The following is a 27,332-nucleotide window of genomic DNA, read 5'->3' on the forward strand; positions in this document are numbered from 1 at the left end:
ATTTTTTTCTGAAGATATGGGTAAACAACGCGATTTAACAGCCTTTGAACGTGGGATGATTGTTGGCGCTCTGAGCCATGGAGCGAGTATCAGCAAAACAGCAGAATTTGTTAAATGTTCAAGAGGGGCTCATTGTTAAAGTGTTTAAAGACTGGACTGTCAGCCGAAAATCTGGGTCTGAGCGTGCGAATTGTGGCCGTCAGCGACTAGTCAATGTTAGGGCAGAACGGAGAGTGGCAAGACTGGTTCAAGACAACAGAAGGGCAACAGTGCAGTGTCAGATTCCTCACATGACCTTTCAAGATCTCGTGGAGTCACAAGGCGGCCCAACAAAGTCATCTCGTGGAGTTATCTCGTGGCCCAACGAAGTACTGATGGGGTGGTCATAATAATCTGGCCACTCAGTGTTTATACAGTACTATGTATGGAAATTTTAGTGCTATGTGCTACACTTTGGATTTCATGAAGACTTTATACACTTAGATTTTTCATGGAAGCTGCATTTGTATCTTTTGATCTCTTGTGAAATGATTAAATCTTTAATTCCATAAAAGGTCAAGACCCTCATGGAGCATATAATTTATGTTCAGAGGAACCGTGTGAGCCCTGCTGTCATGATTCCTATGCTGATTCTGCCTCATGCAGACACCTTAGAAGGAAGAACAGGACATGAAATAATCACAAATTATTTTAACAAATGTAATCAGAAATAAATGTTAATGTAGATACATATCAACATATAGGGGTCTATTCACAAAGCTGCCGAGGGCAGCCGAGTGAATGACCGATCTGAAGTGAAGTGAGCCGAACACTGTTCGGCTATTCACTTCAGGCTGGTACGGCTGATTTCAGCCGTACATTGTCTTGCTTCGTGTGGCTTTGGGTCGGCCGAACATGCTCAGCATGTTCGGCCGACCCGAAGTGCAGAAGGAGTTCGACTCAGCCGATCCAACATCTGGATCGGCTGAGCCGAACCTCCGGCAGGCTACTCACTGCTGTTCGGGCTATTCTTAAAGATCCTGAACAGCAGTGAGTGAATAGCTGAATGCTGCGGAGCGGCATTCGGCTCGGCTGTTCTGCTCGGTCCCTCAGAGGTACCGAGCAGAACAGAAAAACAGTGAAAAAAGTTTAAAAAGTAAATAGCAAACGATTGTGTGGAGCTAGCAGTGACAGCTAGCTCCGCCCAATAGTTTCCTATTGTCCGGCGGCTCTGCTGCTGTAAAAAAAAAAAAAACTCTCCTGGGTGCTCTGGGAGCCTCCAGCTCCCGGCCGCCAAGGAGAGAAACACAGCTGTGTCTTTTTTTCTTTATTCTGACACGATCGATGTCAGAATAGAAAAAAAAAAAATGACATTTTCCCATTGAAAAGCATTGGGACATTACTATTGGCTATTTCAATTTGCAATAGCCAATAGTAAACTAGCATTGTTCCCGCCCTCTGCTGATGGACCTGATGGGGAACTGCAGCATATATATATATATTTCAAAGCCAGCTCTGCTAAGCTCTCATCGTAATGATAGAACAGCGTCCCCTGGTTAGTAGGTTACTAGGTCATTTTCTCTGATCTGTCATTACGATGAGAGCTTAGCAGAGCTGGTTTTGATATCACCGCCAGCCCCGACAAGCTCTCATTGTTATGACAGCTGGTCCAGGGCCAATAGAAAACAGTTGGGCGGAGCTAGCTGTCACTGCTAGCTCCGCCCAATAGTTTTCTACATTTTTTAACTTTTTTTAACAGTTTTCCTATTCTGCTCGGTACCACGGAGGTACCGAGCAGAATAGCCAAGTCAAATGCCGCTCGGCTATTCACTCACTGCTGTTCGGCCCTTATGAGTGTAGGCCGAACAGCAGTGAGTAGCCTGCCGGAGGTTCGGCTCAGCCGATCCAGATGTTGGATCGGCTGAGTCGAACTCCTTCTGCACTTTAGGTCAGCCGAACATGCTGAGCATGTTCGGCCGACCCAAACCCAGCCGCAGCAAGCCGATGTACGGCTGATTTCAGTCGGTGTACGCCTGAAATCAGCCGTACAAGCCTGAAGTGAATAGCCTTTCAAGCTTGAAGTGAATAGCCGTACAAGCCTGAAGTGAATAGCCGTACAAGCCTGAAGTGAATAGTCGTACAAGCCTGAAGTGAATAGCCAAACAGCGTTCGGCTCACTTCACTTCGGGTCGGTTATTCATATGGCTGCCTTCGGCAGCTTTGTGAATAACCCTCTGTGAGCTTTTTTTCTCAATTTCCCCAACCACACTAACAACATAGATGGGGAATCCACCCATTGGGCTGTTGTATTACTCAAACAGTGACTGCCGTTGATTGGCTGGAAGCCACTGTTAAGTTTTTTCGGACCGGCTCTTTCAATAAAAATCAACTGAAAAACTCAAGAGTTAGATTGAAAAGAATCAACAGAACCAGTGTATGGGCAGCTTAATATGATGCTGGAAGTGGTGTTTATGTTGTGATAAAACACAAAAGCTGTGTGGAATCTCACTAATTGTGCAGAATACCCCCATTTGAAAACATTTACCCCAAGAGACAGCAAAAGCAAGACTGCAGTTATCAATGAGTGGAAAGATTGAGAGAGATTGTTCAATAACACCCTTCTGTTTGTGTGCAATGTATAAAAAAAGTCATCTCTCTCTACAGATTAACACTTGTATATATTTTCTTTCTTTATTATTGTTAAAACTAAAAAAGTTAAATGGAAAAATATTATTTGTAAGTATTTAGGTAAATATAAATTCTGCTTATTCAGATTGTGTATCCTGTGTTTAAAGTGACCGTGTCACTACAACAGTAGGGTCACAACTACAGAAAGTACAACCTATAACATTAGATTCTCTATGCTTAACTTTCTGTTGGCCTAAGTGTTAAAACTCTGGGGTGTTTCTGTTCTCTGTCCAACCCTTCTGGCAGTGTTGAGTACATGCACCCCCAAAACACACTGTAGTTCCTCCTGCCAGTCTGTATATTAGTGGGAGGAACCACATCCAGAAGAAACACAATGCTCAAGAACACACAGCTTAAAGTGGACCTTTACCCATATCTTTAAAATAACAACAAGCACACCTTTAGAAATGTTTAGTAATGACAATCTACAAACACATACTTCTAGATAATTGCCGGCTTTGTATTCTTTGCATGCCTTATATCTCTGGCCATGTTTACTAAGGGCAGATTACTAGCTCTCCATTTACTGCCTGCATTTCTGGCACATGTGACTAGGGCATGTAACCATGCACATCATCTCTGGGGAGAAAAATGCCTTTCCCTGAGATCTTGTTAGATTACAGAGGAGATTTCCTAGCAATGCTCTGCTGATGACAACGCAATTCCAGTATGCATTGCTCTGGCAAACTGAAGTCTTTTTGCCCTTTCAAAACAGGAATTGAATGCTCTGTAAGTGCAGTATTTCAAAGTAACAGCATTTTACAAGTGACATGTTTATGTTATTATTAGGGTTGTACAGATACCAAGTACAGTACTCGGTACAAGTACGAGTACATGTACTGATACTTTTGAGCTCCAAGACTACACTAGAGAAAAATTCAAAAATTAGGAGGCAGCTGTCATCTGTAAGGAGCACACGGAGCTCCTGGGATTAGTACATCTCTGTTTTAATGTAGGATTTTGTTTTTATAAATATAAATAAAGGGATGCACAGATATCAGTTTTGCGAGTACAAGTACTGGTACTTGCCGAGTACTTACACGTACGGATACTGATACATTTTTGTTTATTGTCATGTGACAGTTTTTCTAAAACAATAAAGACTAATGATTTCAGAACAGTGGTGGAGTGCCAGAGCCAGGTCCCAGCTGCAACCGCTGCAACCCTGGTAGTTCTCATGAAAATGCCAAGTATCTGCACTGGTACTCGAAAAGTATCTGTGCATTCCTAGTTATTATTAATCATCATACATAAAGGGATGCATTGGTAGAATTTGATTTTTGAGTGTAAAGGTCCGCTATAATAGTTCAAGATTAAATTTACACACTCATGACTTTTGTCGGATGGCTCCATCCAAAGTTTTAGTCAAACAAACTTACTGTTTCTGTAAATCAGTCATAGTGCTCTAGGAATCCTTAGTCATAAATTAACAAATTATTTATGAAAAAATATATATTAAAATCAATGATGAGAATAGTTGGCAACTATTCCCATCATCAATTAGTTGATTTTCGATTAGTTGCTGGCAGCTGATGTACGAGAGGGGAGCAGCGGGGGATTTCAGAGTCACCGGCCGTCTCGTTCTCCCTGTAGCCGGCATGAGAGGGGGAGAAGAGACTGCAGCCGGTGACTCTGAAAGCCAGTAAGTAAATGTGAATAAGAGCTACTAAGCACTAAGGATATAAAGCATATATCTGAAAAAATGTGCAACAATAATGTGCCGAGCTAAAAAAATAAATAATTGAATACAATTCGGTCAACATACAATAATGAATCCCATGTGTGTGCCTCCACTCAAATGAGCAAAGCAAACAAGGCATACAAAATATTAATAATGATGCTTGTGATGTGAGGAAACTATCTCGTTGTACAGGCATCCCTCCGCTTATTAAGAAGGGAAATGCGCATTGAGACCTAGTTCTGTGGGTCTACCTCGCCAGGTGAGCACCATTTTGTCATTCATACTCACTGGGTGGAGGTGAATGTCTGCCTGTTTTCTGTGATAACTGCGTGCTTGAGAGTCCTATCCAGATTGGCGGTGGATTATTCTACGCATCTTCTTTGCACGATCACGATTGTTGTTAATAAGACTTTTTTTGCTTATATGTTTATAATATTATTAATTCATATTTTTGATGACTTATTTGCTCATTTGACTGGAGGCACACACATGGGATACAATATTATATGTTCACCGAATTGTATTCAATAATTTATTTTTTTAGCTCTGCACATTATTGTTACACATACAACCAAGAGCGTTTTGTTATGTCGATTTGAAAAGTATATAAAATTGCCTGTTTATTGTCTTTTGATAACTTCCTGTACTGCACTCTTATTAGTCTGTGAAGGTTCTCATTTATCCAGGTCATGGTATATCTATAAAAAATAAATCAAGGCAACTGGACTTGCTGTATTTTTCTTGGAGACATTTCGCTGGTCATCTCAATTCAGAATGACATGTACAAAAATTCTCTGGAAATAAATATGGTGAATGTTGCTCTGTGATCAACATGATCTGTTTATTAGATGCTCCAATCAACATAATCTAGCCCTTCCGAAGGAAAAAAAAGCTTGAAAAAAATGGAGTCAGCCACCCCAACTAAGGGCTGATAAACTGCAATATATTACATTTTAAAATACAGTTTAGATACTCTTTTAGCAAATCCTTTGCAATGTTTTTCCTTTGCAAATCCTTCTGCGTGGGGCTGTATGACTAAGCATGCTATGGTGCAAAGCACATCAAAGGATTATGGCGATGACCCGGCGTAAACGATTGTTTTGTACTTCAATACATTTATAATTTGGCAAGTATCTTAAACAGACTTTTTATTGTAGAAACATTTGCATTAACTAAGATCAAGAGATTGTCAGCAGAAAGGCAGAGAGGTGATAAGTAGAAGAGTGTTTTGTACCTGCTGGAATGAGTCATACTGGAGAGCCTGCTTTCACTACCCATATACATTAGGATTATGTTGTGTTACCAATTTTACCTATATATAATTAGGATTATGTTGTGTTACCAATTTTACCCATATATAATTAGGATTTTTATTGTGTTACCAATTTTACTCATATATAATTAGGATTATGTTGTCGAACCAATTTTACCCATATATAATTAGGATTATGTTGTGTTACCAATTTTACCCATATATAATTAGAATTATGTTGTGTTACCAATTTTACCTATATATAATTAGGATTTATGTTGTGTTACCAATTTAACCCATATTTAATTAGGATTATGTTGTGTTACCAATTTTACCCATATATAATTAGGATTATGTTGTTTTACCAATTCTATAGCTGGCGGCAATTTGCAAAAGACACAATTGTGCAGAATTATGTCAATGGCCATCTTGGTACAAGCAGGACTTTGCTTTCTCATGTCAGAGCCTCCAGCAAGGAGAACAGTGAACAGCACAATAGTGACACCACAGAATCTTGCTCTGATTCCCCTGAGACTAGCATTCAGAAGCAGCAGTGCCTGAGATCTCACACCGCACATATACAGCACTTTCAGATATGCAACAGAGATCTATGGCCACATTTGTAGAAATTATAGTCCTGCTATGTTTAGTTTAAGCAGCTGATATTTATTGTGTGTCACCATGTTATCTTCTACAAGGTTGTCTATTTCACAGCACTATCTGCTCATCAAGCCCTGTGTTATTTACATCTAATTTAACATGGCAAATCCCTGCACAGTGTGATTTTGACGTGACGTATCTTGCAGCTAGGAGACGGTTTTCCAATTTTCTAATAGGGTTTAAGCTGCAGTGTGTCAACCTGATTGAGTTTACAAGGGAAAGCAGGCTGACCTTAGTGTATTTTTAGATTTCTTCAGTAGACAGAAAGAAATAGCAACAGATCTTAGAGAAAATACAGCAATATGTTTGACGTATCAATATAACAGAGAGAAGGACCATCAATATTATTGTATCTATGTTTTTACTGATCCCTAACAGGGCCGTTTATAATATCTTACAGTACCTGTAGGATAGTACCTAGGGCAATACCACATTCAGGTCATAATTCTTACCAAGCATCGTTCTTGGTGACTAAAAACACAGAGCTTGTACAAGGGATGTAATTATATAAATGCACATGAGCCAGAATCATCTCTAACTCGTGCGCATCTCTGATTTAATTAGGTTATGATTTATGTGGATCAGTTTGATTATGTTTAATCATCGTTAGAGATATGCTATCCTAGCCTTTTAAGTTCAGATTCCCCATGTCTGAGTGATCTGCTCATCAATGTGTTTATTTATAATTCTAGGATTTAATACAGGGAGATTGTTATATGATACATAAAAATTTGTTTCTATTGTGTGATTGTTTTTAGATGCGCTATGGACTCATATACATGAGCTTTAATAGAAAGTTTTAATTCTCACCCAATATAAACAACCATCGTAATGATTGCTTTGCAGTCTGCTAAATCAGCCTTTCTCAACCAGGGTACCATGGCACCCTGGGGTACCGCCTGCCATCCTCAGGGGTTCCTCATAATTTTCAAACAGTGCCATGCCTTCAACGCTGCAGGCAGGCTCCTGATGTGAAGGGGGAACTTTGATGTGAAGGGGCGGTGGGCTATGACTGGAAAGGGTGGACTCTGATATGAAAGGGGGGCTCCGTTGTAAAGGAATATCTGATATACAGAGGGGAATCTGATGTGATGAAGGGTTCTGATGTGAATTTTGTGATTTGGAGGGGGGTAACTGATTTGAAGGGGGCCTTTGATGTAAAAAGACCCCTTTTTTGGTATATGTGTGTAGGGTCCCCCCTTTAATATCTATAACTGTCCTCAGTCTGGGATAAGGGTCTAGTACACATTTTGGAGGGAGCACACGTTTTTGACATTTACGTTTTTCTATATTTTAGACTGGGGTGCCTTGAGATGTTGCATATTTTTCAAGGGTGTTGTGACTGAAAAAAGGTTAAGAAATGCTGTGCTAAACAAATGCGGCTGCAGTGTGAGTCCGTGTTGTTGATGCTCCATCCTTTGGTCTTCTAAATGACTTCTCAGACTCTGACACATGTGCACACTGGAAACTGAATCTTCAGGAGTTCTGTATAAAGAACTCCTGTATTTACAGACCACTGTAAAAAATGGAACTTTGTGGGACATTTATTAAAATTGTTAATTATGGAGCAATTTGTAATGGTAAAACATTAGTGTGACACTATGGGGGTGATTTACTAACCTAAACACACGCACGCACTATGTGCGTGTGATTTTTACGCAGCAAAGCGTATTTATCAACCAAAAAGTCTCTAAAAGCATATTTCCACTAATGCCATATATGGGAAAATCATGCACATGATGCATATATAATGCTGCTTCACAGTTTAGACAAAAATGGTTAGCTCATGCATTTACATTCCTGCATTCATCAACGCAAGCAACACAACATAGAGCTAATTTACACAACATCACCTTGTAATTCATGCAAGGCTTTGCACAACACACCTGCTGAGTGTGTACACACTACAAAGATGTTTAGATTCCACCCATAGATCATGCTGGGAGGGAACACACTACAGAGGTGTATACATGTTCGTGGTGTGTTTATAAGGTTAGTAAATCAACCCCAAGATGTCTGTTTTGCGAAAGATTTAGTTCTGTGTGATGGTATGACCAAATAATGACTGTCTGCTTACCTTCCCTACGCTAGTTAATTCAACTTCACATCTATCACAGGACTAAGATGTGATAAGTGCTTTTTTTTAATCAGGTGCAGATATGCTCACTGCGTGTATATTAACCACTTCAGTACCAGCATGTTAAACCATGTCATGTTAAGCCATGTTAAACAATATCAAGCCATTTTTCAGTGCTGTGAAAGTTCGACTGAGAAATACCCTGTATTGCAACACTATACCCAAATTAATTTTATATATATTTTTGAGAGATAAAAAAACCAAACAGTTTTCCTTACTTTCTGTTATGAAACACCAACTAAAAGTACCAGGACAGTAGAAAATAAAAAACAAAATTACCACTTTTTAATAAGACACTTCAAGGTGCCTGATTTGTTTGCACAATTTTCTGGAAATTAAAAAACGAATACTGAGGGGGTTAAAATACAGAGCTTGGTAATGGAGCATTAGCTACAAGAAATGTACAGGTCATACACAGAGGGAGGCAGTGGGGTTAATGTACAGGTCACATACAGTGGGGAAGATGGAGATGAAAGGTTTAAAGTGACATTAAACCCTCAGATTTTTTAACATAAAACAATACTGTAATGTGTGCCTTACTGTAATCCATGGTTGTTTCCCTTCTCTTTGATGCTCTTCCTTTTAAATCCTCATGTTTTCTCATGCTTGGGGAGAACTTCCCTTTTCAGCTCAGGGCCTCTTCCCTTAGTGCTGGCTCAGGTTACAGCCTATAGAAACGTATACACAGACACCGTTTGAGACAAGGCAGTCTGCTGAAAAGGGAAGTTCTCTCCAAGCATGCGAACAGATACAAATTTAAAAGGAAGAGCATCAAAGAGAAGGGAAACAACCATGGATTACAGTAAGGCGCACATTACAGTATTGTTTTATGTTAAAAAATCTGAGGGTTTAATGTCACTTTAATGTACAGATGTGCAGTATGATGGAGGTGAAGGGGTTAATATAAAGTTCAGCGCAGAGATAGAGTGGAGCTGACCTATACAGGAGATGAGGTGAGGGTTAAAAATGATGACTAACTTTATTACTTTTTGTGCTGTTCCCGCTGCAGCTTGTTCTCACCAGAAACGAATAAATACATGACTTCTTCAGTCATAAGTTCCTTTACTCTCCCCTGCCTCTGTTATAAGAGGAAGAGGAGGGCTTGTCAATGTAAACATTGCCTTGTGATCGCTGTGATAACCAAACCAATGAAAGTGATTACAAGACACAAAGCTGGTTCAATTGACCCTGTGCTTGAAGCTGATGATCTCTGCTCTTATGACAGCCAGAGCAGTGGCTTCTTCGTGCTCTGGGCGCAGGTACACAGACGCAACAGGAGGACATACAGGTATGTCCTCCCGGATCACTGAGGCAATAGACTGGCTGTATATGTATATAGTGGTCAGTCTGCAGGAGGTTAATATGCAATTTGTATGTAGATAATAACTTGCATTACTAATTACAAACGGTGACTGCAAACACTGAAATAGTATTGATAAACGTCACCATGCGTTTGTGGAATTTGCAGTGTTTGTAACAAACAATTTTGGTGTTTGTGTCACATTTATACAATAGGGTTCATTTAGTAAAGGAATAGATCATGTTCACTGTACAGGGGAATTTTCACTTAGCTTAGTTAATGTGGGAAAGTTGTGCTGACTTTGATTGTCCAATCATGTGCAAGCAAAATCCCTGTTTTTTTTTTCATTTACCTTGCATGTGATTCGGAATTCTTTGCAAAGGGAATTCTCTAAGCCAAGTGAAAATTCCCTTTCAAAGTGAACATGCTTATACTCCTTTAGTAGTCAACCCCCAATGTGTCCTAATATTCAGTCTAGTGTTTGTCGATTTATACTATACACCAGTTATATTCCTTTGGTTTGTTTTTCTGCAGATAACCTTTGGAGTGACCAGAATCTTGAGGCTGATCCTGACCTTCCACCAGGATGGAGAACAATCCGAGATTCCTCTGGCACCTATTACTGGCATGTGCCGACAGGAACCACTCAGTGGCAGCACCCGATGTACAATTCAGGAATATCCCATAGTATGAGTGCTATTCAGGAAAAGGTATAAAATGATGTGAAGCACATTAGCTTTTCATTGGTTTTCAAAGACAAGAGTTCAGCACTGTCAGTTCTCGATGCAGGTCTCTTGATGCTGAAAACAAGTGACAACTGAAGTATGTTTGATGTCCTTTACCCTTAAAGGGTTGGTCTGTCCAAAGTGATACTTTGATTATAGACGGAGCAATAGAGGGCTGAGTATATGTCTGGATCATATATTCTCTACATGGTATTTCTTTCTCTGTGCCATAAATCACAACTCTGTTCTTGTCCACTTGGGAGTTTTGTATGTTCCCACTGTTGCATGTTGTACAGTATATATTAGATAAAAATACAACAGAGAGAGTGGTGGGTACTGCCTGAGAATAGTGACACCCCTGCAGAAGGAAAACAATGGAATGGGGTCCCCCTCAAAATCCATACCAGACCCCTATCTATCCTAGATAGGGGTCTGGTATGTATTTTAATGGGGTGCCCCACATGAAAAAACATGAGGTCCCCATAAAAATCTATACTGAGCCTTGAACTTGTCATAGTATATAATTACACACAAATATTTGTCTGTCAAGGATAATGCTCTTTAAACTTTTAGATTGTTTCTATTAAGTGGTGATGATTATGATGATGATGACACATTGGGCAATCAATTGGGGGATTGTAATGGTAAAAAGCTTAAGAAGCCCTGTATTAGAGCTCTGGGGTAGGAATGCAGTATTGTACTGTCCTATGCAGCTCACCTTTTTCACACTCTAAAATTTACATCAGCAAAAGGTAAAGAAAAAGATATCAAAATGTAAAATGGTTACATTTTGTTCTTATGCACAGAAAGTTCTTAGGACTTCAGTCAGTGATGTTTCTTCAGCTCGGCCCTTTCCTGGAACAGCATCTACATCTGGCAGAAGGTAGGGAACAGTTTCAATTTTTTAGCAGGTGGTGATGTGTCAGACTTAATCCCTGTTGGCGTAATGTTCTAACCTTATGTGCATGAAACATTTTGTATTTCTGCTCGTATGAGGTCACATTGTATAGAGTGGATGGTTTTTTGTATTGCAACGTTACAATGGCAAGCATGTATATAAGCTGATACTTTTTTCTCTACTTTATAGGCTTTCAGTTCCATGGCATGAGGATGATTTATTTTACAGTATTAATGATCCAAGCTGTAAGGTAATATCTTTATGGAATATTTAATATTTTGTGTTTTTCAGTAGCAAGGCAACTGTTATATGTTATATAGTATGCAATAGGTTGGACTTGATGGACTTATGTCTTTATTCAACCTCAAATACTATGTATGTCTATACTTCCAGAAAGTCTATTTATTCAAGACTCTCCCTGTCCAGGTTCCGGGGGGAAAAGTTTTTAAACCCAAAACCAAATATTTATTAAATTGCAGCGTACCAGTCCTTATGTTGTGGTTTTCTTTTTTCAGGCTTTTTTTCCTCTATTTCCACCAGGTATCAGGAAACCATTAGGACGTTACCTGTGATCTGGTGGGACCAGATATCTGAGTTACACAAAGGAGGATACCAAAATTTAAGTGCAGACAACACAATTTATCAGTGAAAACATACAAAATATAACACACGCATATACTGAATAAACCAATAACCAAACTGTGTGACGTGGAAAAGTGAAATAAATACCTAACTACAAGCTAATTACAAAGAATCTCAGGGTAACAAGCAAAGGGAAGTAGGGCAAGCAAGGCCTGGCAAGGGAGCTGGATGGCAGAGAAAATAGAAGGTGCAAGGGTTGTGGATCCCAGAGGATAGGGAATAGAGACACAATGCTGCAGCAAGGAACATACAACAGGGTGGGACTAAATGATCTCCCAGCAGCCAACCTCAGGTGATTAAACTTGGCTGGCCGTTGGGATATATCTGCAGAAACCCTTGGGATTGCGCAATTCCTGATTATGAATTATATGCCACCAACAGGTGCTCTGGTTATGTTATATGTTCCTGTAAATAATACATTTCCATTTCCTTGGTGGCTACGCTCACTCCCCCACTTTTATCTATAAAGGAAGCCATGTTGCCACCCAGGATTCTCTCCTGATATGGACTACAAACATGTCTTCCTCTCTTAATCTTTATTACATGGGGGACAAGGGGACTTGTCGTTTACAGAAGATAGCTTAAACGTAAGATTGCTTGTGCTTTCAGTTCAACTCGCAGGAAGTGACCAGCATACTGCATTTCTGTGAGGATCAGTAGGTATCCGTACTTTCTGAAAAATGAAAACAAATGCACATCCACAGACTTAGTAAGCTACAATATATTACGTTTTGGTTCTTGGGCTTTGATAGTCAAGGCCAGATTTTCCACAAGGCCACTGAGGCCGGCCTCAGGGCAAGAGGGAGCAGAGGGACGGCAGGGGTGTGGAATCTCCCAACGCCCGGGACATGCAGTTCCAGGTGCCGGGTGGTAAGTTGTTTTCCACATTTAGCTTTGCTTTGGGCAAGCAGGGCTAAATGAATGTAGAGCAGGGAAGTTGTTTGTTTACAAGTGATCTCCTCGATGTTGCCAAGATCACTTGTTATAACTGCAGGTCCGTCCTCCCCCCGCTGCTCCCCCCCTCCCTTCCCCTCTCAGCTGTCACAGGAGTTCCAGCACAGGGCTGAGTTAGAGCTCCTGTATTGGAAGTGACTGGTTCTATAAAGAGAACCTGTCACCTCCAAATGCTATTACACAGGGGCTTGTTAGCTCCTGTGTGATAGCAATAAAGTTAAGTAAAAACAATTAAAAATATGATATACAAAATAATTAAACAAATAAAAATGTTTAAAAAAAGTAAGAAATAATAAGAAATAATGATTAAATTAAAAAAATTAAAAGGCGATTAAAAAGTAAAAAATAAGAAAAAAAATTATAAAAAAATAAGGATAAGATAAAAATTGACAAAAATAATAAAGTGGAAACCCTGCCGCCCCTGCCATCTGGTTGCCATTCTCCATTGGGTGGGGGAGGGGGTTTGGCGAGGAGGGGGGCGCAATGATCAACCTGGGCTTGGGGCAGCAGTGAAAGTAAATCCAGCCCTGCTTATAGTATCCATATACAGTATCTTGCAGCACTGCTTACCGGATATCTGAAAAGGTGGTCGTAATGACTGCGGATAGCACCGCTCACAGCAGAACTCAAATACAGATGTCACTAGCACGCCAGCATGAAAATTCCATATCAGTGCAAATCCATTTTATTGATAGATGTCCCTTCAAACGACCGAGTCATTTGAAGGGACATCTATCAATAAAATGGATTTGCACTGATGTGGAATTTTCGTGCTGGTGACATCTGTATTTGAGTTTTGATATCCTTATAGTCCAAAGGAAACATTTGTTTGGATACAAAAGCCATTAGGGGAATTGATCAAAACAGAAACATACAGAACCTGGAATAGTTGCCAAGAGTAACCAATCAGCTTCTCTCTTCATTTTGTTCAACTAAGCTTTGAAAATGAAAGGTAGACGTTGATTGGTTGCCATGGGAAACAGCTCCAGATTCGTACCGAACAGTACTCTAAAGGTAACCATACGTGATTTTGTAATCTAAGTTGAGCCAAGTAGTGCCGACAGGGCCAGCCACAGTTCAAATTCGACCAGTGTATAGCCAGCTTTAGCTTCCAAGCACCAATAAGTATGTAAAGTCTTTGATTTGATAAATAGTGACCTCATTGCTGATATATGACAGCTTGGCATCAGGATTCAGTGGCTTCTGCAGGTCCTGGGTGCGGAAACAGCCAGCTCCTGTGCTTTTTATGCTTCTATAAATCACTCCATTGGAGCTTCATAGAACTAATCTGTAGATCATTGTGTTTACATAAGGAGTGATGTCACCACACTTCCTTTCAGTATGGAGGCTCCAGAAGTAGATTACTGCTATAGTGATCTATTGCTTGATTACCCTTCGTTTCTGATTTGTGATCCTTGCTTTCCACCATTGTTGTGGAAGCTGTTTTTAGTTTGAACCTGTAAAAATCCCTGCTCCCTTCTTCTTTTTTACTCTCCGTCACTCACTATCATTTATAAAGCTGCCTACCTGCAGGCATTGCCTGATTACTAAGCTCAACTACCTCCTGCCGCCTGTCAGTGTTTCTTTCCCTTTGTATTATTGGAAAATCAATAAAATTACAATTATTTAAAACTTTTTACATGTAAGGCTGGGACAGAGATTAACCAAAAGAGGAAGTTGCATTTGGGAAAAAAACTGTAGAACCAGCACACGATGATCTTTCAAAGAAATTCAAACTTTATTCCACCTGCATCTATATAAAGAACAACCGCTGATGCGTTTCGGCCTTACTCGGCCTTAGTCATAGCTAAGGCCGAGTAAGGCAGAAGCGTGTCAGATGTTGTTCTTTGTATAGATGCAAGTGGAATAAAGTTTGAATTTCTTAGTAACATCATTGTGTGCTGGTTGTACCGTTTTTGAGCCTATAACTCCAGAAGAGAGTTATCCGTGCACGGAATGTGGATTACAAGGACGCATGATAGGAGTGAGCTGTGGGCTTTGTGTTTCTAGTTTTGAAGTTGCATTTGGCTCCAAGAAAACCTCTTTAAAATTCTGCATTATAAATCCTGATTGATCTTTGTTTTAACATCGCTGGCAAATGGCAAACATTACATTTGTCCTAAAGTTAGAAATTCCACTTTCTATACTTTCTTTCTTCATTGTATCTGAGCATAGAATAAATAAGGCTTGATCAACATACAGCCAGTTGACGATTCAAGACTGTACCATCACACTACAGAGTGAATGATGCAGGCTGAAGCTGTAGCCCAACAAAGGGGAATGGAAGGGACAGGCGAAGACTGCATTTCCTGTAATAGTAATGCACCAGCACTTCTCCTGTACAGTAGTGAAGCTTAAAGCACCAACATAAACTAATACTTACCTTTCCAGAGGCCCGTACCTTAAAACTCTTCTGTGCTGCAGCTCTCTTGCCTCCACCGGTATTTGGCTGTCTCAAATGCCTGCTCCCTGCTGCATAAAATGGTTCCTTCCACTGATTCCTACATGATTACAGGACATAGGAGACGGTGAGCTAAATAAATGGAAGATGGTGAGCTAAATAAATGGGGGGGGCAGCCAAGGCTCAGCACGGCATTGAGAAGTGGGACGGTACAGCCTGCATCTTCTCCTCTGGACCCCACTGCTCTCCCCCATCTGGCACTGCAGCCGGCGGGCCGAATTAGGAGAGAGAGCAGCTCGGACAGGATATGACAGCCGGCGGCTCTCTCTCTCCTCACCGCTTGGCCATGCTGCTGTGACAGCCGCTCCGTCCTCCGCCCCCCCCCCCCCAATTCTCCTCAGATCCTTGCTGCCTCTGTCCATACAGGCAGGGAGAGCAGCAGGGATTCAGAGGAAAAACTGCAGGATGTGCCACCCCTCTGTGCATGTCCGAGCGGCGGAGGATCAGTACATATCGGTGATATGTACTGATCCTCTGTGTGCAGAGCAAACACTGGAGTGATCAGCAGTGTTTGTAAATAACTGGGGACACATAGTACTATACTATACTGTACTATTGCTGGGATTTGTAGTCCTCTATAGCAGGTGGTATTCTGCATTGCTGTATAATGTATTGTTGGGATATGTAGTCCTCTATAGCTGCTGGTATTCTGCATTGTGCTGTATAATGTACTATTGCTGGGTTTTGTAGTCCTCTTCATTTCACTATATTGCACACCAAACTTTTTTTTTTTTTTTGCACTTAAAGCTTGTTCCTGTGGTGGACTGCAATCTCAATACAAACTAGTAGTCCATCACTGGAGCCATCTTTTTAAATTTGTTTTATTTAAATTTTTATCCGATTAACCGATTAATCGAACTTAATAATCGGCTAACTAAACGATTTCGAAAATAATCGTTAGCTGCAGCTCTACACAACAGTAAAACAAAAATTAAATTAAACAAATAAAAAATAATAAAAAAACACATCCTGGAGGCGGGGCACATGACATCACATGACACGATGCTTGTGCGGCACTGGGTCATGTCACACTCCTGTTGGGGGGCACTTTTTTTGTTCTTGCCTCGGGCGCAAAAGAGCTAGCTACGGCTCTGCATCGTGCTGTTGTGATGCTATTCGCAAAACTATACTTACAGAGTACCCACCTTTGGTCTTGCTTCAGGGCTTTCTGAAGATTAATTTAATTTGCTTAGTTGTTTCATGGATTATTTCTAGTTTATAAGGTAGGAGAAAATACAGTTTATGACACAGAGAAATACATTTGTTTGAAATATAATGGAATGTGCTTTGTTTTTGTTTGTTTTTTCAGAGCTTTGCAGTTCATTGCCTGGGCTGGGTGGAAATACCCGAAGAAGATCTAGCACCTGGGAAGAGCAGTATTACTGTTAACAATTGTATTCAACAGCTGGCCCATACTAAATGTGATGGTAGTGACATGTCACCAAATGAAGTGAGTTGCTATTATACAAGCACTACTAGACTACATTTGAGGACACATTTAGCATCTCTATGTGGTTGGTGTTGAAGTGACTGTATGTTGCATGAGCTCTATTGTCTTCTGGAGCCGGAAAACCTTAGATAGTTGTCCCTAAAAATATTGGCCAATGTAGAGAATTTTTAAATGGGGTAAAAAGGCATCCTTTATAACTGTGCAAGCTGCAGTACATCATTTAAGGAAACAAGTCAATGTAATCTGTACGCTTCTAATGCCACCTACTACCGTGTTTCCCCGAAAATAAGACAGTGTCTTATATTTTTTTTTCCACAAAAAAAGACACTAGGTCTTATTTTCGGGGTAGGTCTTACTTTCGGGGTAGGTCTTACTTTCGGGGTAGGTCTTACTTTCGGGGTAGGTCTTACTTTCGGGGTAGGTCTTACTTTCGGGGTAGGTCTTACTTTCGGGGTAGGTCTTACTTTCGGGGTAGGTCTTACTTTCGGGGTAGGTCTTACTTTCGGGGTAGGTCTTACTTTCGGGGTAGGTCTTACTTTCGGGGTAGGTCTTACTTTCGGGGTAGGTCTTACTTTCGGGGTAGGTCTTACTTTCGGGGTAGGTCTTACTTTCGGGGAAACATGGTAAATACTTAAACTAGGTCAGAACATTCACACACTTTACTTTAAGCTGAGTTTCCTGTAACCCACTACATTCAGAATCCAGAGAACACCTTCAAGGTTTGCTGGGAGTAAACCTCCTGCACTATATGCTGTATAACATCCAATTTGCCACCTGTTTCACTGGTTACACCCAAATTTCCATTGCAGGTTTTGTGGCAATTGGTAGCTTGAAGAAACTTCTTAGCATTAATATTTTTTACATAAGACAGTAATGAGGATTAATTAAGTGTGTTTTTGGGGACCACAGGTCACCATATTTCTGACTAACGGCAATGAGTTGGATTGGGGCTTTACAGTAATAAAATAAAGTAGTCTGTGCTCCCTGTATGTATTTTAGTGATTACTCTTAAATTCTTTCTGTAGCATACCTGCATTGGCATATGATTACTTTCTGCTAGAAAGGAAGAAAAGGGGATAAACACCCATACAACATTTGATTTCCCCAGTAAGGGCTGAAACTTAATGTGTAGAAGAACTAATTGCTTTGCTTATCTTGGTCAGTATTTGGTCTGCAGTCTTGGTTTGCAAATTCTATGACTATTGCCAGTGCCACAAGCTGCAAGCCATTCACTGTCACATTGCTGTTTTTGAAACTAATCGAAAAAACAGTCAGGAGGTTAAGGGCACTGAGCTATAATGACTAGCAAGGCTATAGTCTTTCCTATATCTCACATCTGGTTGTTTTTTTTAGAAAGACGTTTCTTAGCAGTTTTTGTCTTGCAGTCATTTTGTGGGCAGTCCCTGATATTGGTAGAATACACAGCATAGACACAGGCAGTCATCCTAATGGATATTTTTACTAAAACTATTTGACATCTTACTTAGTGTTAAACATATTTTTGGTTTATGTATGTTTAAATCGATATGAACAATTCAAGAATATTAGCACAAGGCCTGGTGGTGGGATCTACTTAGGCCTCTACTCAACCTCTTCCCAGGTCCTTGCCCCATTTGGCTTGAGAGCAAAAGTTGTATTTGTAGTTGATTTTGAATCATTGACCGATTTGTAAGAGTATCTTGAATACAGTTTTGTCCTTGTAATAACTAGAGCCCTAGCAAATAGACATCACTGCAAAAGCAGGGATAAAGGGATGCATGGGCACCTATCAGGTGCTACAGAATGCCAATAACTAGAGATGCACCAATACCGGTTTTTCGGTATTGAGTACGAGTACCGATATTTTTTTATAAGTACTCGCCGATACCGAGTACCGTTACCGGCATCCCGAGGTAGCTTGGGCCCAGCTTCCTAGGAAGCCGGCTTCACACTCCCTCGCAACACTGCGAGGCAGCCTGGCTAACCTGCTGCCCAGCTTCCTAAATGGTCATGAAGCCAGGCTGCCGCGTCATGAAGCCAGGCTGAAGCTGGCATGAAGCCAGCTTCCTAGCCAACCAGGAGCCGGGGCGGCGGGTCATGGCCTGACCTGATTGGTCAGGAAGTAAGGCTGCCTCTCAGTGTCGCTAGGCAGCATGAAGCAGACTTCCTAGCCAATCAGGAAGCCGGGAGGCGGGTCAAGATTGGCCTGGAAAGCCGGCTCCTTTGCGGCACTGCCGGTCACAGGGAATCTCTGGTATCGGGGTAAGTATTGGAGCATTTTAGCGAGTATGAGTACTCGCCCAAATGCTCGGTATCGGTGCATCCCTAATAATATGCTTTAAGCTAATCAAGCAACATATTTCTATTACTGATGATCGTGGACATTTCAGTATTTTATTTACATTTTAGGGGGAAAATATGGTGATGATTTTGAAAAAAGATACAATGAGCTTGGTGGATCCATTAGATCACAGTCTGATTCACTCTCAACCCGTCATCAACATTCGAGTGTGGGGTGTTGGCTGCAATAATGGAAGGTACTCAGGTTATTAATAGTAAATATTTGTATTGTTAATAGTATTTGTCCTTCTCAAGGTTGTCAGAGCCCCCAGCAGACAGGTCTTAGTGGGCATGGGCCTTAAAGCGGAATTGTAACACCGATTGTATGTTTGGTTTAAAGTGTATGTATAGCCAGAATATTTTAGGTTTTGGATAGAGTAAGGAATAATTAGAATCTCTGTCATGTTTTTATTGCTGCCTATGGCCCTACACCCACCCACTGGGGAGATTCCTATCACTGTGTAGAGATTTCCCCTCACTTCCTATTGTATTATCTGGGAGATTCACAACTGACTTATTGACATATTCCAGGACAGGAAGCAAAGGAAAATCTCCCCAATGGGGCAGACAGCAAAAAACAAACAAAAAGAAAACCTAAAAGATGGAGATAGAATTGTATCCCTTCACTACTCTATTTAAAGCTGAAAAAATAGGCAATACATACACTTTGAAGGGATATTTGTCTCTGATAATTCACAGTTCTATGACTTTTTGAGGAGGAAAATAACTTCTGTATGTTTACCACTCTAGCATATTGCTACCTGTAGCAGATTCATTCCTTCTCTGTATGATAGCTGGGTGAGTTAATTAGTACCTCAACAAAGAGGTAAGCACACAGAGCAGATGTGACTGAAGAACTTAAAAGCATGCAGCTAATCCCCACGACCTGGAGAACTCAGTATGCTCATGACATCCTGCAGTTGTGAAATCAGAACTCTGCCACACCAACTGCAAATCTCAGTTCAATTTATGAAGCCTCTCTGCCAATAAAGAGACACACATTGCTGCATGTGGGTTGGCCAAACTCCAACTTTGAAGATGATACAAGACAGAATGCCCCAAAAACAACCCAAGAGCAATATGTAACTTTTTTTATCTATATTTTGTACCTCCCGTCAACAAAAACATACCAAAGACTTGCTTGGTGTGTGCCAATTGACCTACAGTACCTCTGAGAGTAGGTCAGTACCCTCTAAATGGGAATGCAATATTTACAAGCAATTCCTTAAACATATCTACCGCAGTTTGTTTCCTCCAATATTTATTATTTGCCGAAACTTTAAACCAGCTAGAGGTAGAGATAAAGGTTGGTCGGGGTTCATCGAGCAATGAGCTATTTCTGTCTCTCAGATAAGTAATCACTGACACCAGTGATATTTTTAGCTATCTGTAAAGAGGATTCTTTCAAATGACCATAAATGTAAGAAGCCTTCTTCCCACTGAGAATCACATTAATAATCAGTGAGCAGTAGATATAGTAATTATTAGCAGGGGTTCCTTAAGAACATAGAATTATTACAAGGATCCTCCGTATTAAAACATTTGACAAAGGCTACTTTAGATTTTCATAGAGAGATTATTTTAACAAGCATATTTACTGTCATATGTACCTCCTAAGACACACACCAGAGGTTGAGAAACTCTGCAGTACATCATTTTCTCCAAATTCTAGGCACAGGGTATCCTTTAAAGTAGTCATTCGCAAGGAATTCCTGATTACTGCAGGACTTTTAGCATTTTGGTAATAAAGAAAATTGTCACTGATGCCAAATGATAATGTGTGATGATGACTGATGGATGATGACTATCTTTTGCTTGGAAACAGGTAATTTGCAATTAAATTTACGTTGCACTAATGTTAAATAGAGGATCTTGCTGTAACATTGCCCAGAAGGTATTAAAGTGTCAGAGAAGACTTAAGATCCTGGTCCCCAGTCCAAATTAGTAAATGAGCAAAGTGGAGTTCACTCTTGGCAAGTATCCATTTTCTTTGCCAAGTGTGCACATAGAAAATTAGATTAGTGGCGACATCAATATTTCAAGAATTATCTTTTTCCCATTTAATATGTAGAGAAAACAATCTTTTCAGCAAAATAACATTGAATAAGCTCTTTTTTTAGATATTTTCTTTTTAATTTTTCTCACGATAATGTAATTGCATTAAACTTTTTTTGCTTAAAAAAGTAATTTCCCTCAAAGAGAAACTAAACTTTTACACCCCAGAAGATAAAGTGGAAATAATGATTCAATAGGCTCAATTCACAAAGCTAACACACCAGGACACATAAACATATTATTTAAAGAAAGGGACAGTTATTTTCAGCTGTGGCTGATAAGATTTGAAATTTACAGTCACATGACTAAATTAGAGCAAAATATACTTGTGTTAAAGAAAGCACACAGCATCTGGCCGGGCCCCCCTGTGCCCCACTGTTCCCCCGGGGCTCATAGCGGCCGCCTGGGTCACTATGGTGATTGTTACGCCACTGCCTATAATATTGTTTCATGTTCTAGTTTTAATAAATACAATCCTTTTTTGTTAGGTATGAGATGGATGCCTATCTATTGGAGCTATCCTCTCAGCTTGCTTCCTTTGCAAAATGTAGTCTATTGCTTTGAAGAGAATGTTATGCTTTAAAGGGGCATATAAAGAAAGTAGGCACTGTTGTTTTTTTCTGTTTAGTTTTAATTGTTAAATGGTGTAGAAACGTCATATTAAACCCCACCTTCAGTCCCATTTAATCCTCACCACCTATGCAATAAAGCTGTTCCTACTTTCTGTATGGTAGCTGTCATTAGATGTTGCTTTTGCCGTTTCATTTGCATTAATATTCTTTGACAGCTGTTGTACTCATAAAAGGAATGGTCACACAAAGGAAGAGGAACTACAATTCATTTATGTGCACCTGGCAGAGCATTGGGAACAATATATTTTTTCTGCAAAATAAAAGGAAACTGCATTCTCGTTTTTTTCCAAATTATTATTTATTTTTTAAATGAGGGTTATGTTTTCGGCAATTTTAGCTATAAATATTACTGAGTTGCATTAACGCTGATTTTCATGAAAACAAAATGTACATTTCTTTTCTAACTAGAACTATATATATTATATCATGCTGACAGATGCCTTCCAGACAACAGCAGGACTGCCAACTTGTTGTTGGTTACATTGTCTGAGACTGCAGCAGTTAACTTCCAGTGTGGATTTTGACCTGTCCACATTACATGAAAGGAAGATGCCCACAGGGACCTGTGAGCTGTTTATAGAATCTTCTATTGTCAGAATGAATCAGTTCAAAGAATCCTCAAGGGTATACAATGTGAGATGAATGATAGAAGTATCTTAAACGTGTCCTTTGGAGTACAGCTGCTAAGTGCTCCATTGCCTTTAGAGACAGCAAAGTCACATGAATGAGCATGATATTTCTTTTCTTCATGTCCATGTAGCTCCTTTGGGAATAAAACCTAGAAAAAGCTGCATTATAAATGGAGAACTGTAAACAGGAGCCAGGAATAGACCAATGTTACCCCATTCCTGACATTTTTACAAGCTATTTTTAGTTCCACTCTTGGGTGTATCTTGTATTAAATAGATAAGGCTGAATGCATTATTCTGTATGCTTGTGGCAAGCTTTTTCATATGTGATTTTTTTTATATCCTTATTGGCTTTCCATCTGTGAATCCTGAAGGGACAGGTAAGAAGATATATTAATGTATATTTCTAATAATAAACTGTGCTTAAAGTGTACTTTGGTCATGCATTTAAAGAAGAACTAATCTCTGAAATCTTTGAAGTGAGGAGACTAAGAAGAGACATGATTTTGATGTACAAAATGTTTAGTGGTGATGGCAACATCAGCAATAAACTGTTTACTGTAAACTCCCTAACAAGGACTATAGGCCACCACCTAAAACTGGTGGAGAAACTTCTCCCCGCGTTCCGGGTACTGCTTAGGCACAATTAACAGATTTAAATGTTTCCTATAACATATACTAATCTTAAAGGAGAACGATGGGGTCGCTGTATACGGAGATGCCGCAGCCGGAGCGGATCCTGACTTAGACGACGGGATCCGCCCAGCTGCGGGAGTGACAGCTGGCTCTGCCTATCTAGAGGCAGAGCCAGCTGTACCCGCCCCCTCCCCCGTCCGTTCCGCCAATCAGCGCTGGCAGATCGGAGCGGGGAGAGGGGAATCCAGTCCCTGTCTCTGCCGTGACAGGATCGAGAGGTGAGCGAACCCGGTATGTGTTCGCTCACCTCCCGATCTACTGAGCCGACCTGTGACAGGCTCATTGTCACAGGTCGGCTAGAACTATGAGGTGAGTGGAAATCACTCATCTCATAGTTCTCCTTTAATGTTTTGAGTTCAGGTCCACTTTTACTTCCACCATCCCTTGCTGCACATACTTACCTTCCTTCTACTGCCTGGAAGTGTAGAGAAGAAGCCATTTTGTCAATTGTTACATAGGATGAGAACTTTCTACTCAGCCCCATGTGACAGCACTGGTTTATGAGCAGCCAATCACTAAGCCCCAGTGCTGTCTGGTGTGAGGAAGGGGATGGGACACATGCTCCCTATACTTGAAAGTATCATGAATATCTCTATGTTCCTTTTGGCTGATTGGTGTAGTAGGGAAGCAAATGTAAGGTGAGCAAGTTCTGTTGAGGAGGGTGGCAATTCTTGAAATATATTGCTTCATCCTAAATTGAGTTTTCTGTTCCTAATTCTTTTTTACGGTCTCACTCCCCTAGTTGACCAGCTGTTCAAGGACTTGAACTGAGCCTTAATGCTTTGGCTTTCTTTGTTTTACTTTGGAATTTTGCTTTGGAATTTTTCAGAGCTTGGAGTTGTGTACTGTTGGAAACATTTAGTAATAGGAAACAGAGGTTATTATTGCTTACCTCTTCTTTGAAAATGCAAGGTGACTGGCTGTCATGCTTTCCCAATGGGTACATTACATTCTGATTGACTAAACTGGGAACAGTATACAGATCTGGCGTTTTGACTTTCTAATCACTATCCCAGATAGCAAGTAATTGAGCTGCAAGTTTGAAAATGACTTGCCAAACTATTGCAGACTTGCCAAGCTTCACAATTTTGTTGCACAATTACATCAAGTCTGCATTGCAAGTCTCCAGACCATCCAGCTTGCAGAGCTCTTGCTAAGACCTGCAAGACTCTTGCTGTAGACTTGCCAAGCAAATTTGCTACAAATTCAAAAAGTGTCAACTAGAACTTGTGCTGCAAGTGTTCTGCAAGTCTACAACTTGCCGAGAATATGTGCAGCAAGTTAACAAAAATTACAATTTCACACTGCCTCAAGTTGGTAGCAAGTTATCCTTGCTATCTGGGATTTTAGTTGAATGACTCAGAAGTTATTGAAGGCAGAGACAGTGAGGGAAATTAGTATTCTTAGAAGGATGAGTGGAATGACAGGTTCCTTCTTGGGCAGCCTGAAACGTGAAATAGCCCTTTAACTGATAGCTGTATTTACACCAGATAGAAGGTGTTCTTGTTATTTTAGTATAGATGTAAGGTTGAGCCAGAAAAAAAAAAAGTAAAGTCATAGTCACAGGGCCACAAGTTCATGAAATATTCCTCTTAATCCATTGAAGTATAAAGAGAATGAGGGGAATCTTCTCAACCAGGGACAGTGACAGCAATAAAAAACAAACAGAGGTTCTTACCCTTCCCTACTTAAAGGAGAACCATGGGGTCAGGGCTTTTCCCCATAGTTATCCTAAGGGTAACGGGAGGACACAAACTAGCGTCCTCCAGTCACCCAAAGCTCAGTATACAGCTTGCGGTATACTGAGACGCCGCAGCCGGGACTGATCCCGACATTACTGTCTGGATCCACCGAGCTGCGTGAGTGACAGCTGGCTCTGCCTATCTAGAGGCAGAGCCAGCTGTACCCTCCCCCTCCCCCATCCGTTCCGCCAGTCAGTGCTGGAGGATTGGACAGGGGAGGGGGGAATACCTGCAGGGAGCCGTGAGTGACAGTCACTGCTCTCTGCAGGGACAGGATCGAGAAGTGAGCGAGCGACGGTATGTGTTCGCGTACTTCCCGATCCATTGAGCCGACCTGTGACAGATTCATTGTCACAGGTCAGCTAGAACTATGAGGCTGGGTGATTTTCACTCGCCTCATAGTTCTCCTTTAATTATAATCACTACCACAAACATTTGTGGCAAACCTGAGGAGGCCAGGAGGCACACCAGTGTGCCATGGCACCATGATTGAGAAAGGCTGCTCCAATGGCAGGAAGGTCTATGAACCTTCCTGCCTAGACTATATTAGTGTTGTGCCCATAACAGTTTAAGGGTCTCTCTAAGGCCATGTAACTGTGAGATGTGAGGCTGTGATATTATTGCAACCTGGGGTAGACATGCACACGTGGTAGAATACACTTAAACTGACTGTTTACTATACAGTCTGATCATACAATCCCTATGCAATCTCCTTTTGATTTACCAAATCTATGTAGTACAAGGACAAACCTAAACATTCCACTCAATTTGTATCAAATCAAGCAGGCCTTAGCATTACATAGTTGATGTTAGATCTAAAGCAGATTGTGCAGTTGGATTGTATAGTGTTTGGTCAGCTTTAGACATATTGCATTCAACAGAGACGCTGGATCTAGTGAAACTGGGTTCAACCAATTTTACTAATAGGATGTGCAAAATAAAATAAAAGTTGGGGGTAAAGTGTTTACATATGCAGTGAAGAATAAGCAAAAGGGGTATACTATACCCATCCTCCACACAGTCCACATAGGTGAAGATGCTCTTTAATGTTGGTTATATATAATACTATATACTGTCACTAATTGAGATGTGTTCTGCTTTAGAGACTTTGCTTTTGTAGCTAATGACAAGGATACCTGCATGCTGAAGTGTCATGTATTCCGTTGTGATGTCCCAGCTAAAGCCATTGCCAGTGCCCTCCATGATATGTGTTCCAAGGTATGAAGTCATCAAGCCAAGTACAAAAGAGTCTGAAAATAATTATTTTCATGTGTATAATCATGTCAGTTTGTGTTATTGTTCTAAAATCTTGTTTATTTGTATATCTTTAACTATATATGTTAATGAGGGCAGCCATATTTACTCTACAGTATACATATGAGGCTCTGCTTCCTGCTGTTCAGTGCTATACATTGGCTGCTCCTCTCACAATGCAAATCTTTGAATCGACTGACTCACTGAAAACAATTGGGTTTATGTATTCATGTTTTAAGATTCACACAAATTTCACCTAAGATGCATGCAATTGTAACACCTCCCTGACTCTCAGAGGCTTGTGGTGGACCCCCAAGGGCAGGGAGGGCTGACATTTCACTCTCAGGGGTGGATCCTGTGGGATGTGAACAATAAATTGGGCGCCGGTCACTTTAAGTACTTTTTCAATGCCTTATTGTAGAACAGCCAAACTGGGAGACAGGGTAAAAGGCTCCAGACATCCATAGCAAAAATAGACTCCGGACTCACCAGTCCCTTCAAGCTTCCACAGTGTAGAATTACTTTAGCGGTGCAGAGGAGGACACTGTGTAGTAGAGCAACAGCTGAAAAGGGATATGTTCCTGATAGACTTGTTCCTGAGATCCATGCCATCCTGGCCTCCTGGCACCTCCAGCAGATTAGAGCTCCTCTGGTTCTCCTTTCCAGATATTTCCAGACCCCTCCTGGTAACACATCTGGCCTCCTCCAGGCTTTGGGCCTAGTCAACTTATTCAACTTTGTACATCCCATCCCCAGGCTAGACCCAGGGAAGTATGTAAAATACCAAAAAATGCAATACATCAACCAGCGCCAAGAAGACCAACCATAAGCTAGAACACTTCATTGTGCATCCAGTAGAGGCTGCCCCATTCCAGTCAGGGAGTCCAGAAGGCTATATAGAAAAACAAAAAACAGCCTCTTCTGGTGCAGGTAAAACCTTTTTATTCAATAAAAGAATAAACAAAAATATACTCACAAATAGGGCAGTATATAAAAGCATCAAATGGACTGACAGTCCTTGATTGAATAGCTAATGCTTAGCGTGCTTTTAGGGTCACATCCCCTTCCTCAGAGCTCTATGGAATACATATCAGCCAGACTGATTACAGTGCTATAGAATTTTTATTTTTTACTTTACTTTTAGGGGCTTCAGGGAAATATTAGGGGTCTAAACAGAC

The 27,332-nt window shown here is 40.6% G+C and overlaps 1 protein-coding gene across 1 annotated transcript in view; it reads left to right on the forward strand.

The window, feature by feature from the left end:
• Positions 1–27,332, forward strand: part of APBB3 (amyloid beta precursor protein binding family B member 3) — a 71,654-nt gene that overhangs the window by 33,956 nt on the left and 10,366 nt on the right. The window contains exons 2-8 of the mRNA XM_018561906.1: positions 10,232–10,407; positions 11,229–11,305; positions 11,510–11,570; positions 16,687–16,827; positions 19,216–19,343; positions 22,837–22,842; positions 26,004–26,118. Of these exons, the coding sequence (XP_018417408.1) occupies positions 10,232–10,407; positions 11,229–11,305; positions 11,510–11,570; positions 16,687–16,827; positions 19,216–19,343; positions 22,837–22,842; positions 26,004–26,118 (704 nt within the window). The remainder of the gene's footprint in view (positions 1–10,231; positions 10,408–11,228; positions 11,306–11,509; positions 11,571–16,686; positions 16,828–19,215; positions 19,344–22,836; positions 22,843–26,003; positions 26,119–27,332) is intronic.

Source organism: Nanorana parkeri, unplaced genomic scaffold, assembly GCF_000935625.1.
Source record: "Nanorana parkeri isolate BGI_ZX_2015 unplaced genomic scaffold, ASM93562v1 scaffold550, whole genome shotgun sequence".
Lineage (NCBI taxonomy): Eukaryota > Metazoa > Chordata > Amphibia > Anura > Dicroglossidae > Nanorana > Nanorana parkeri.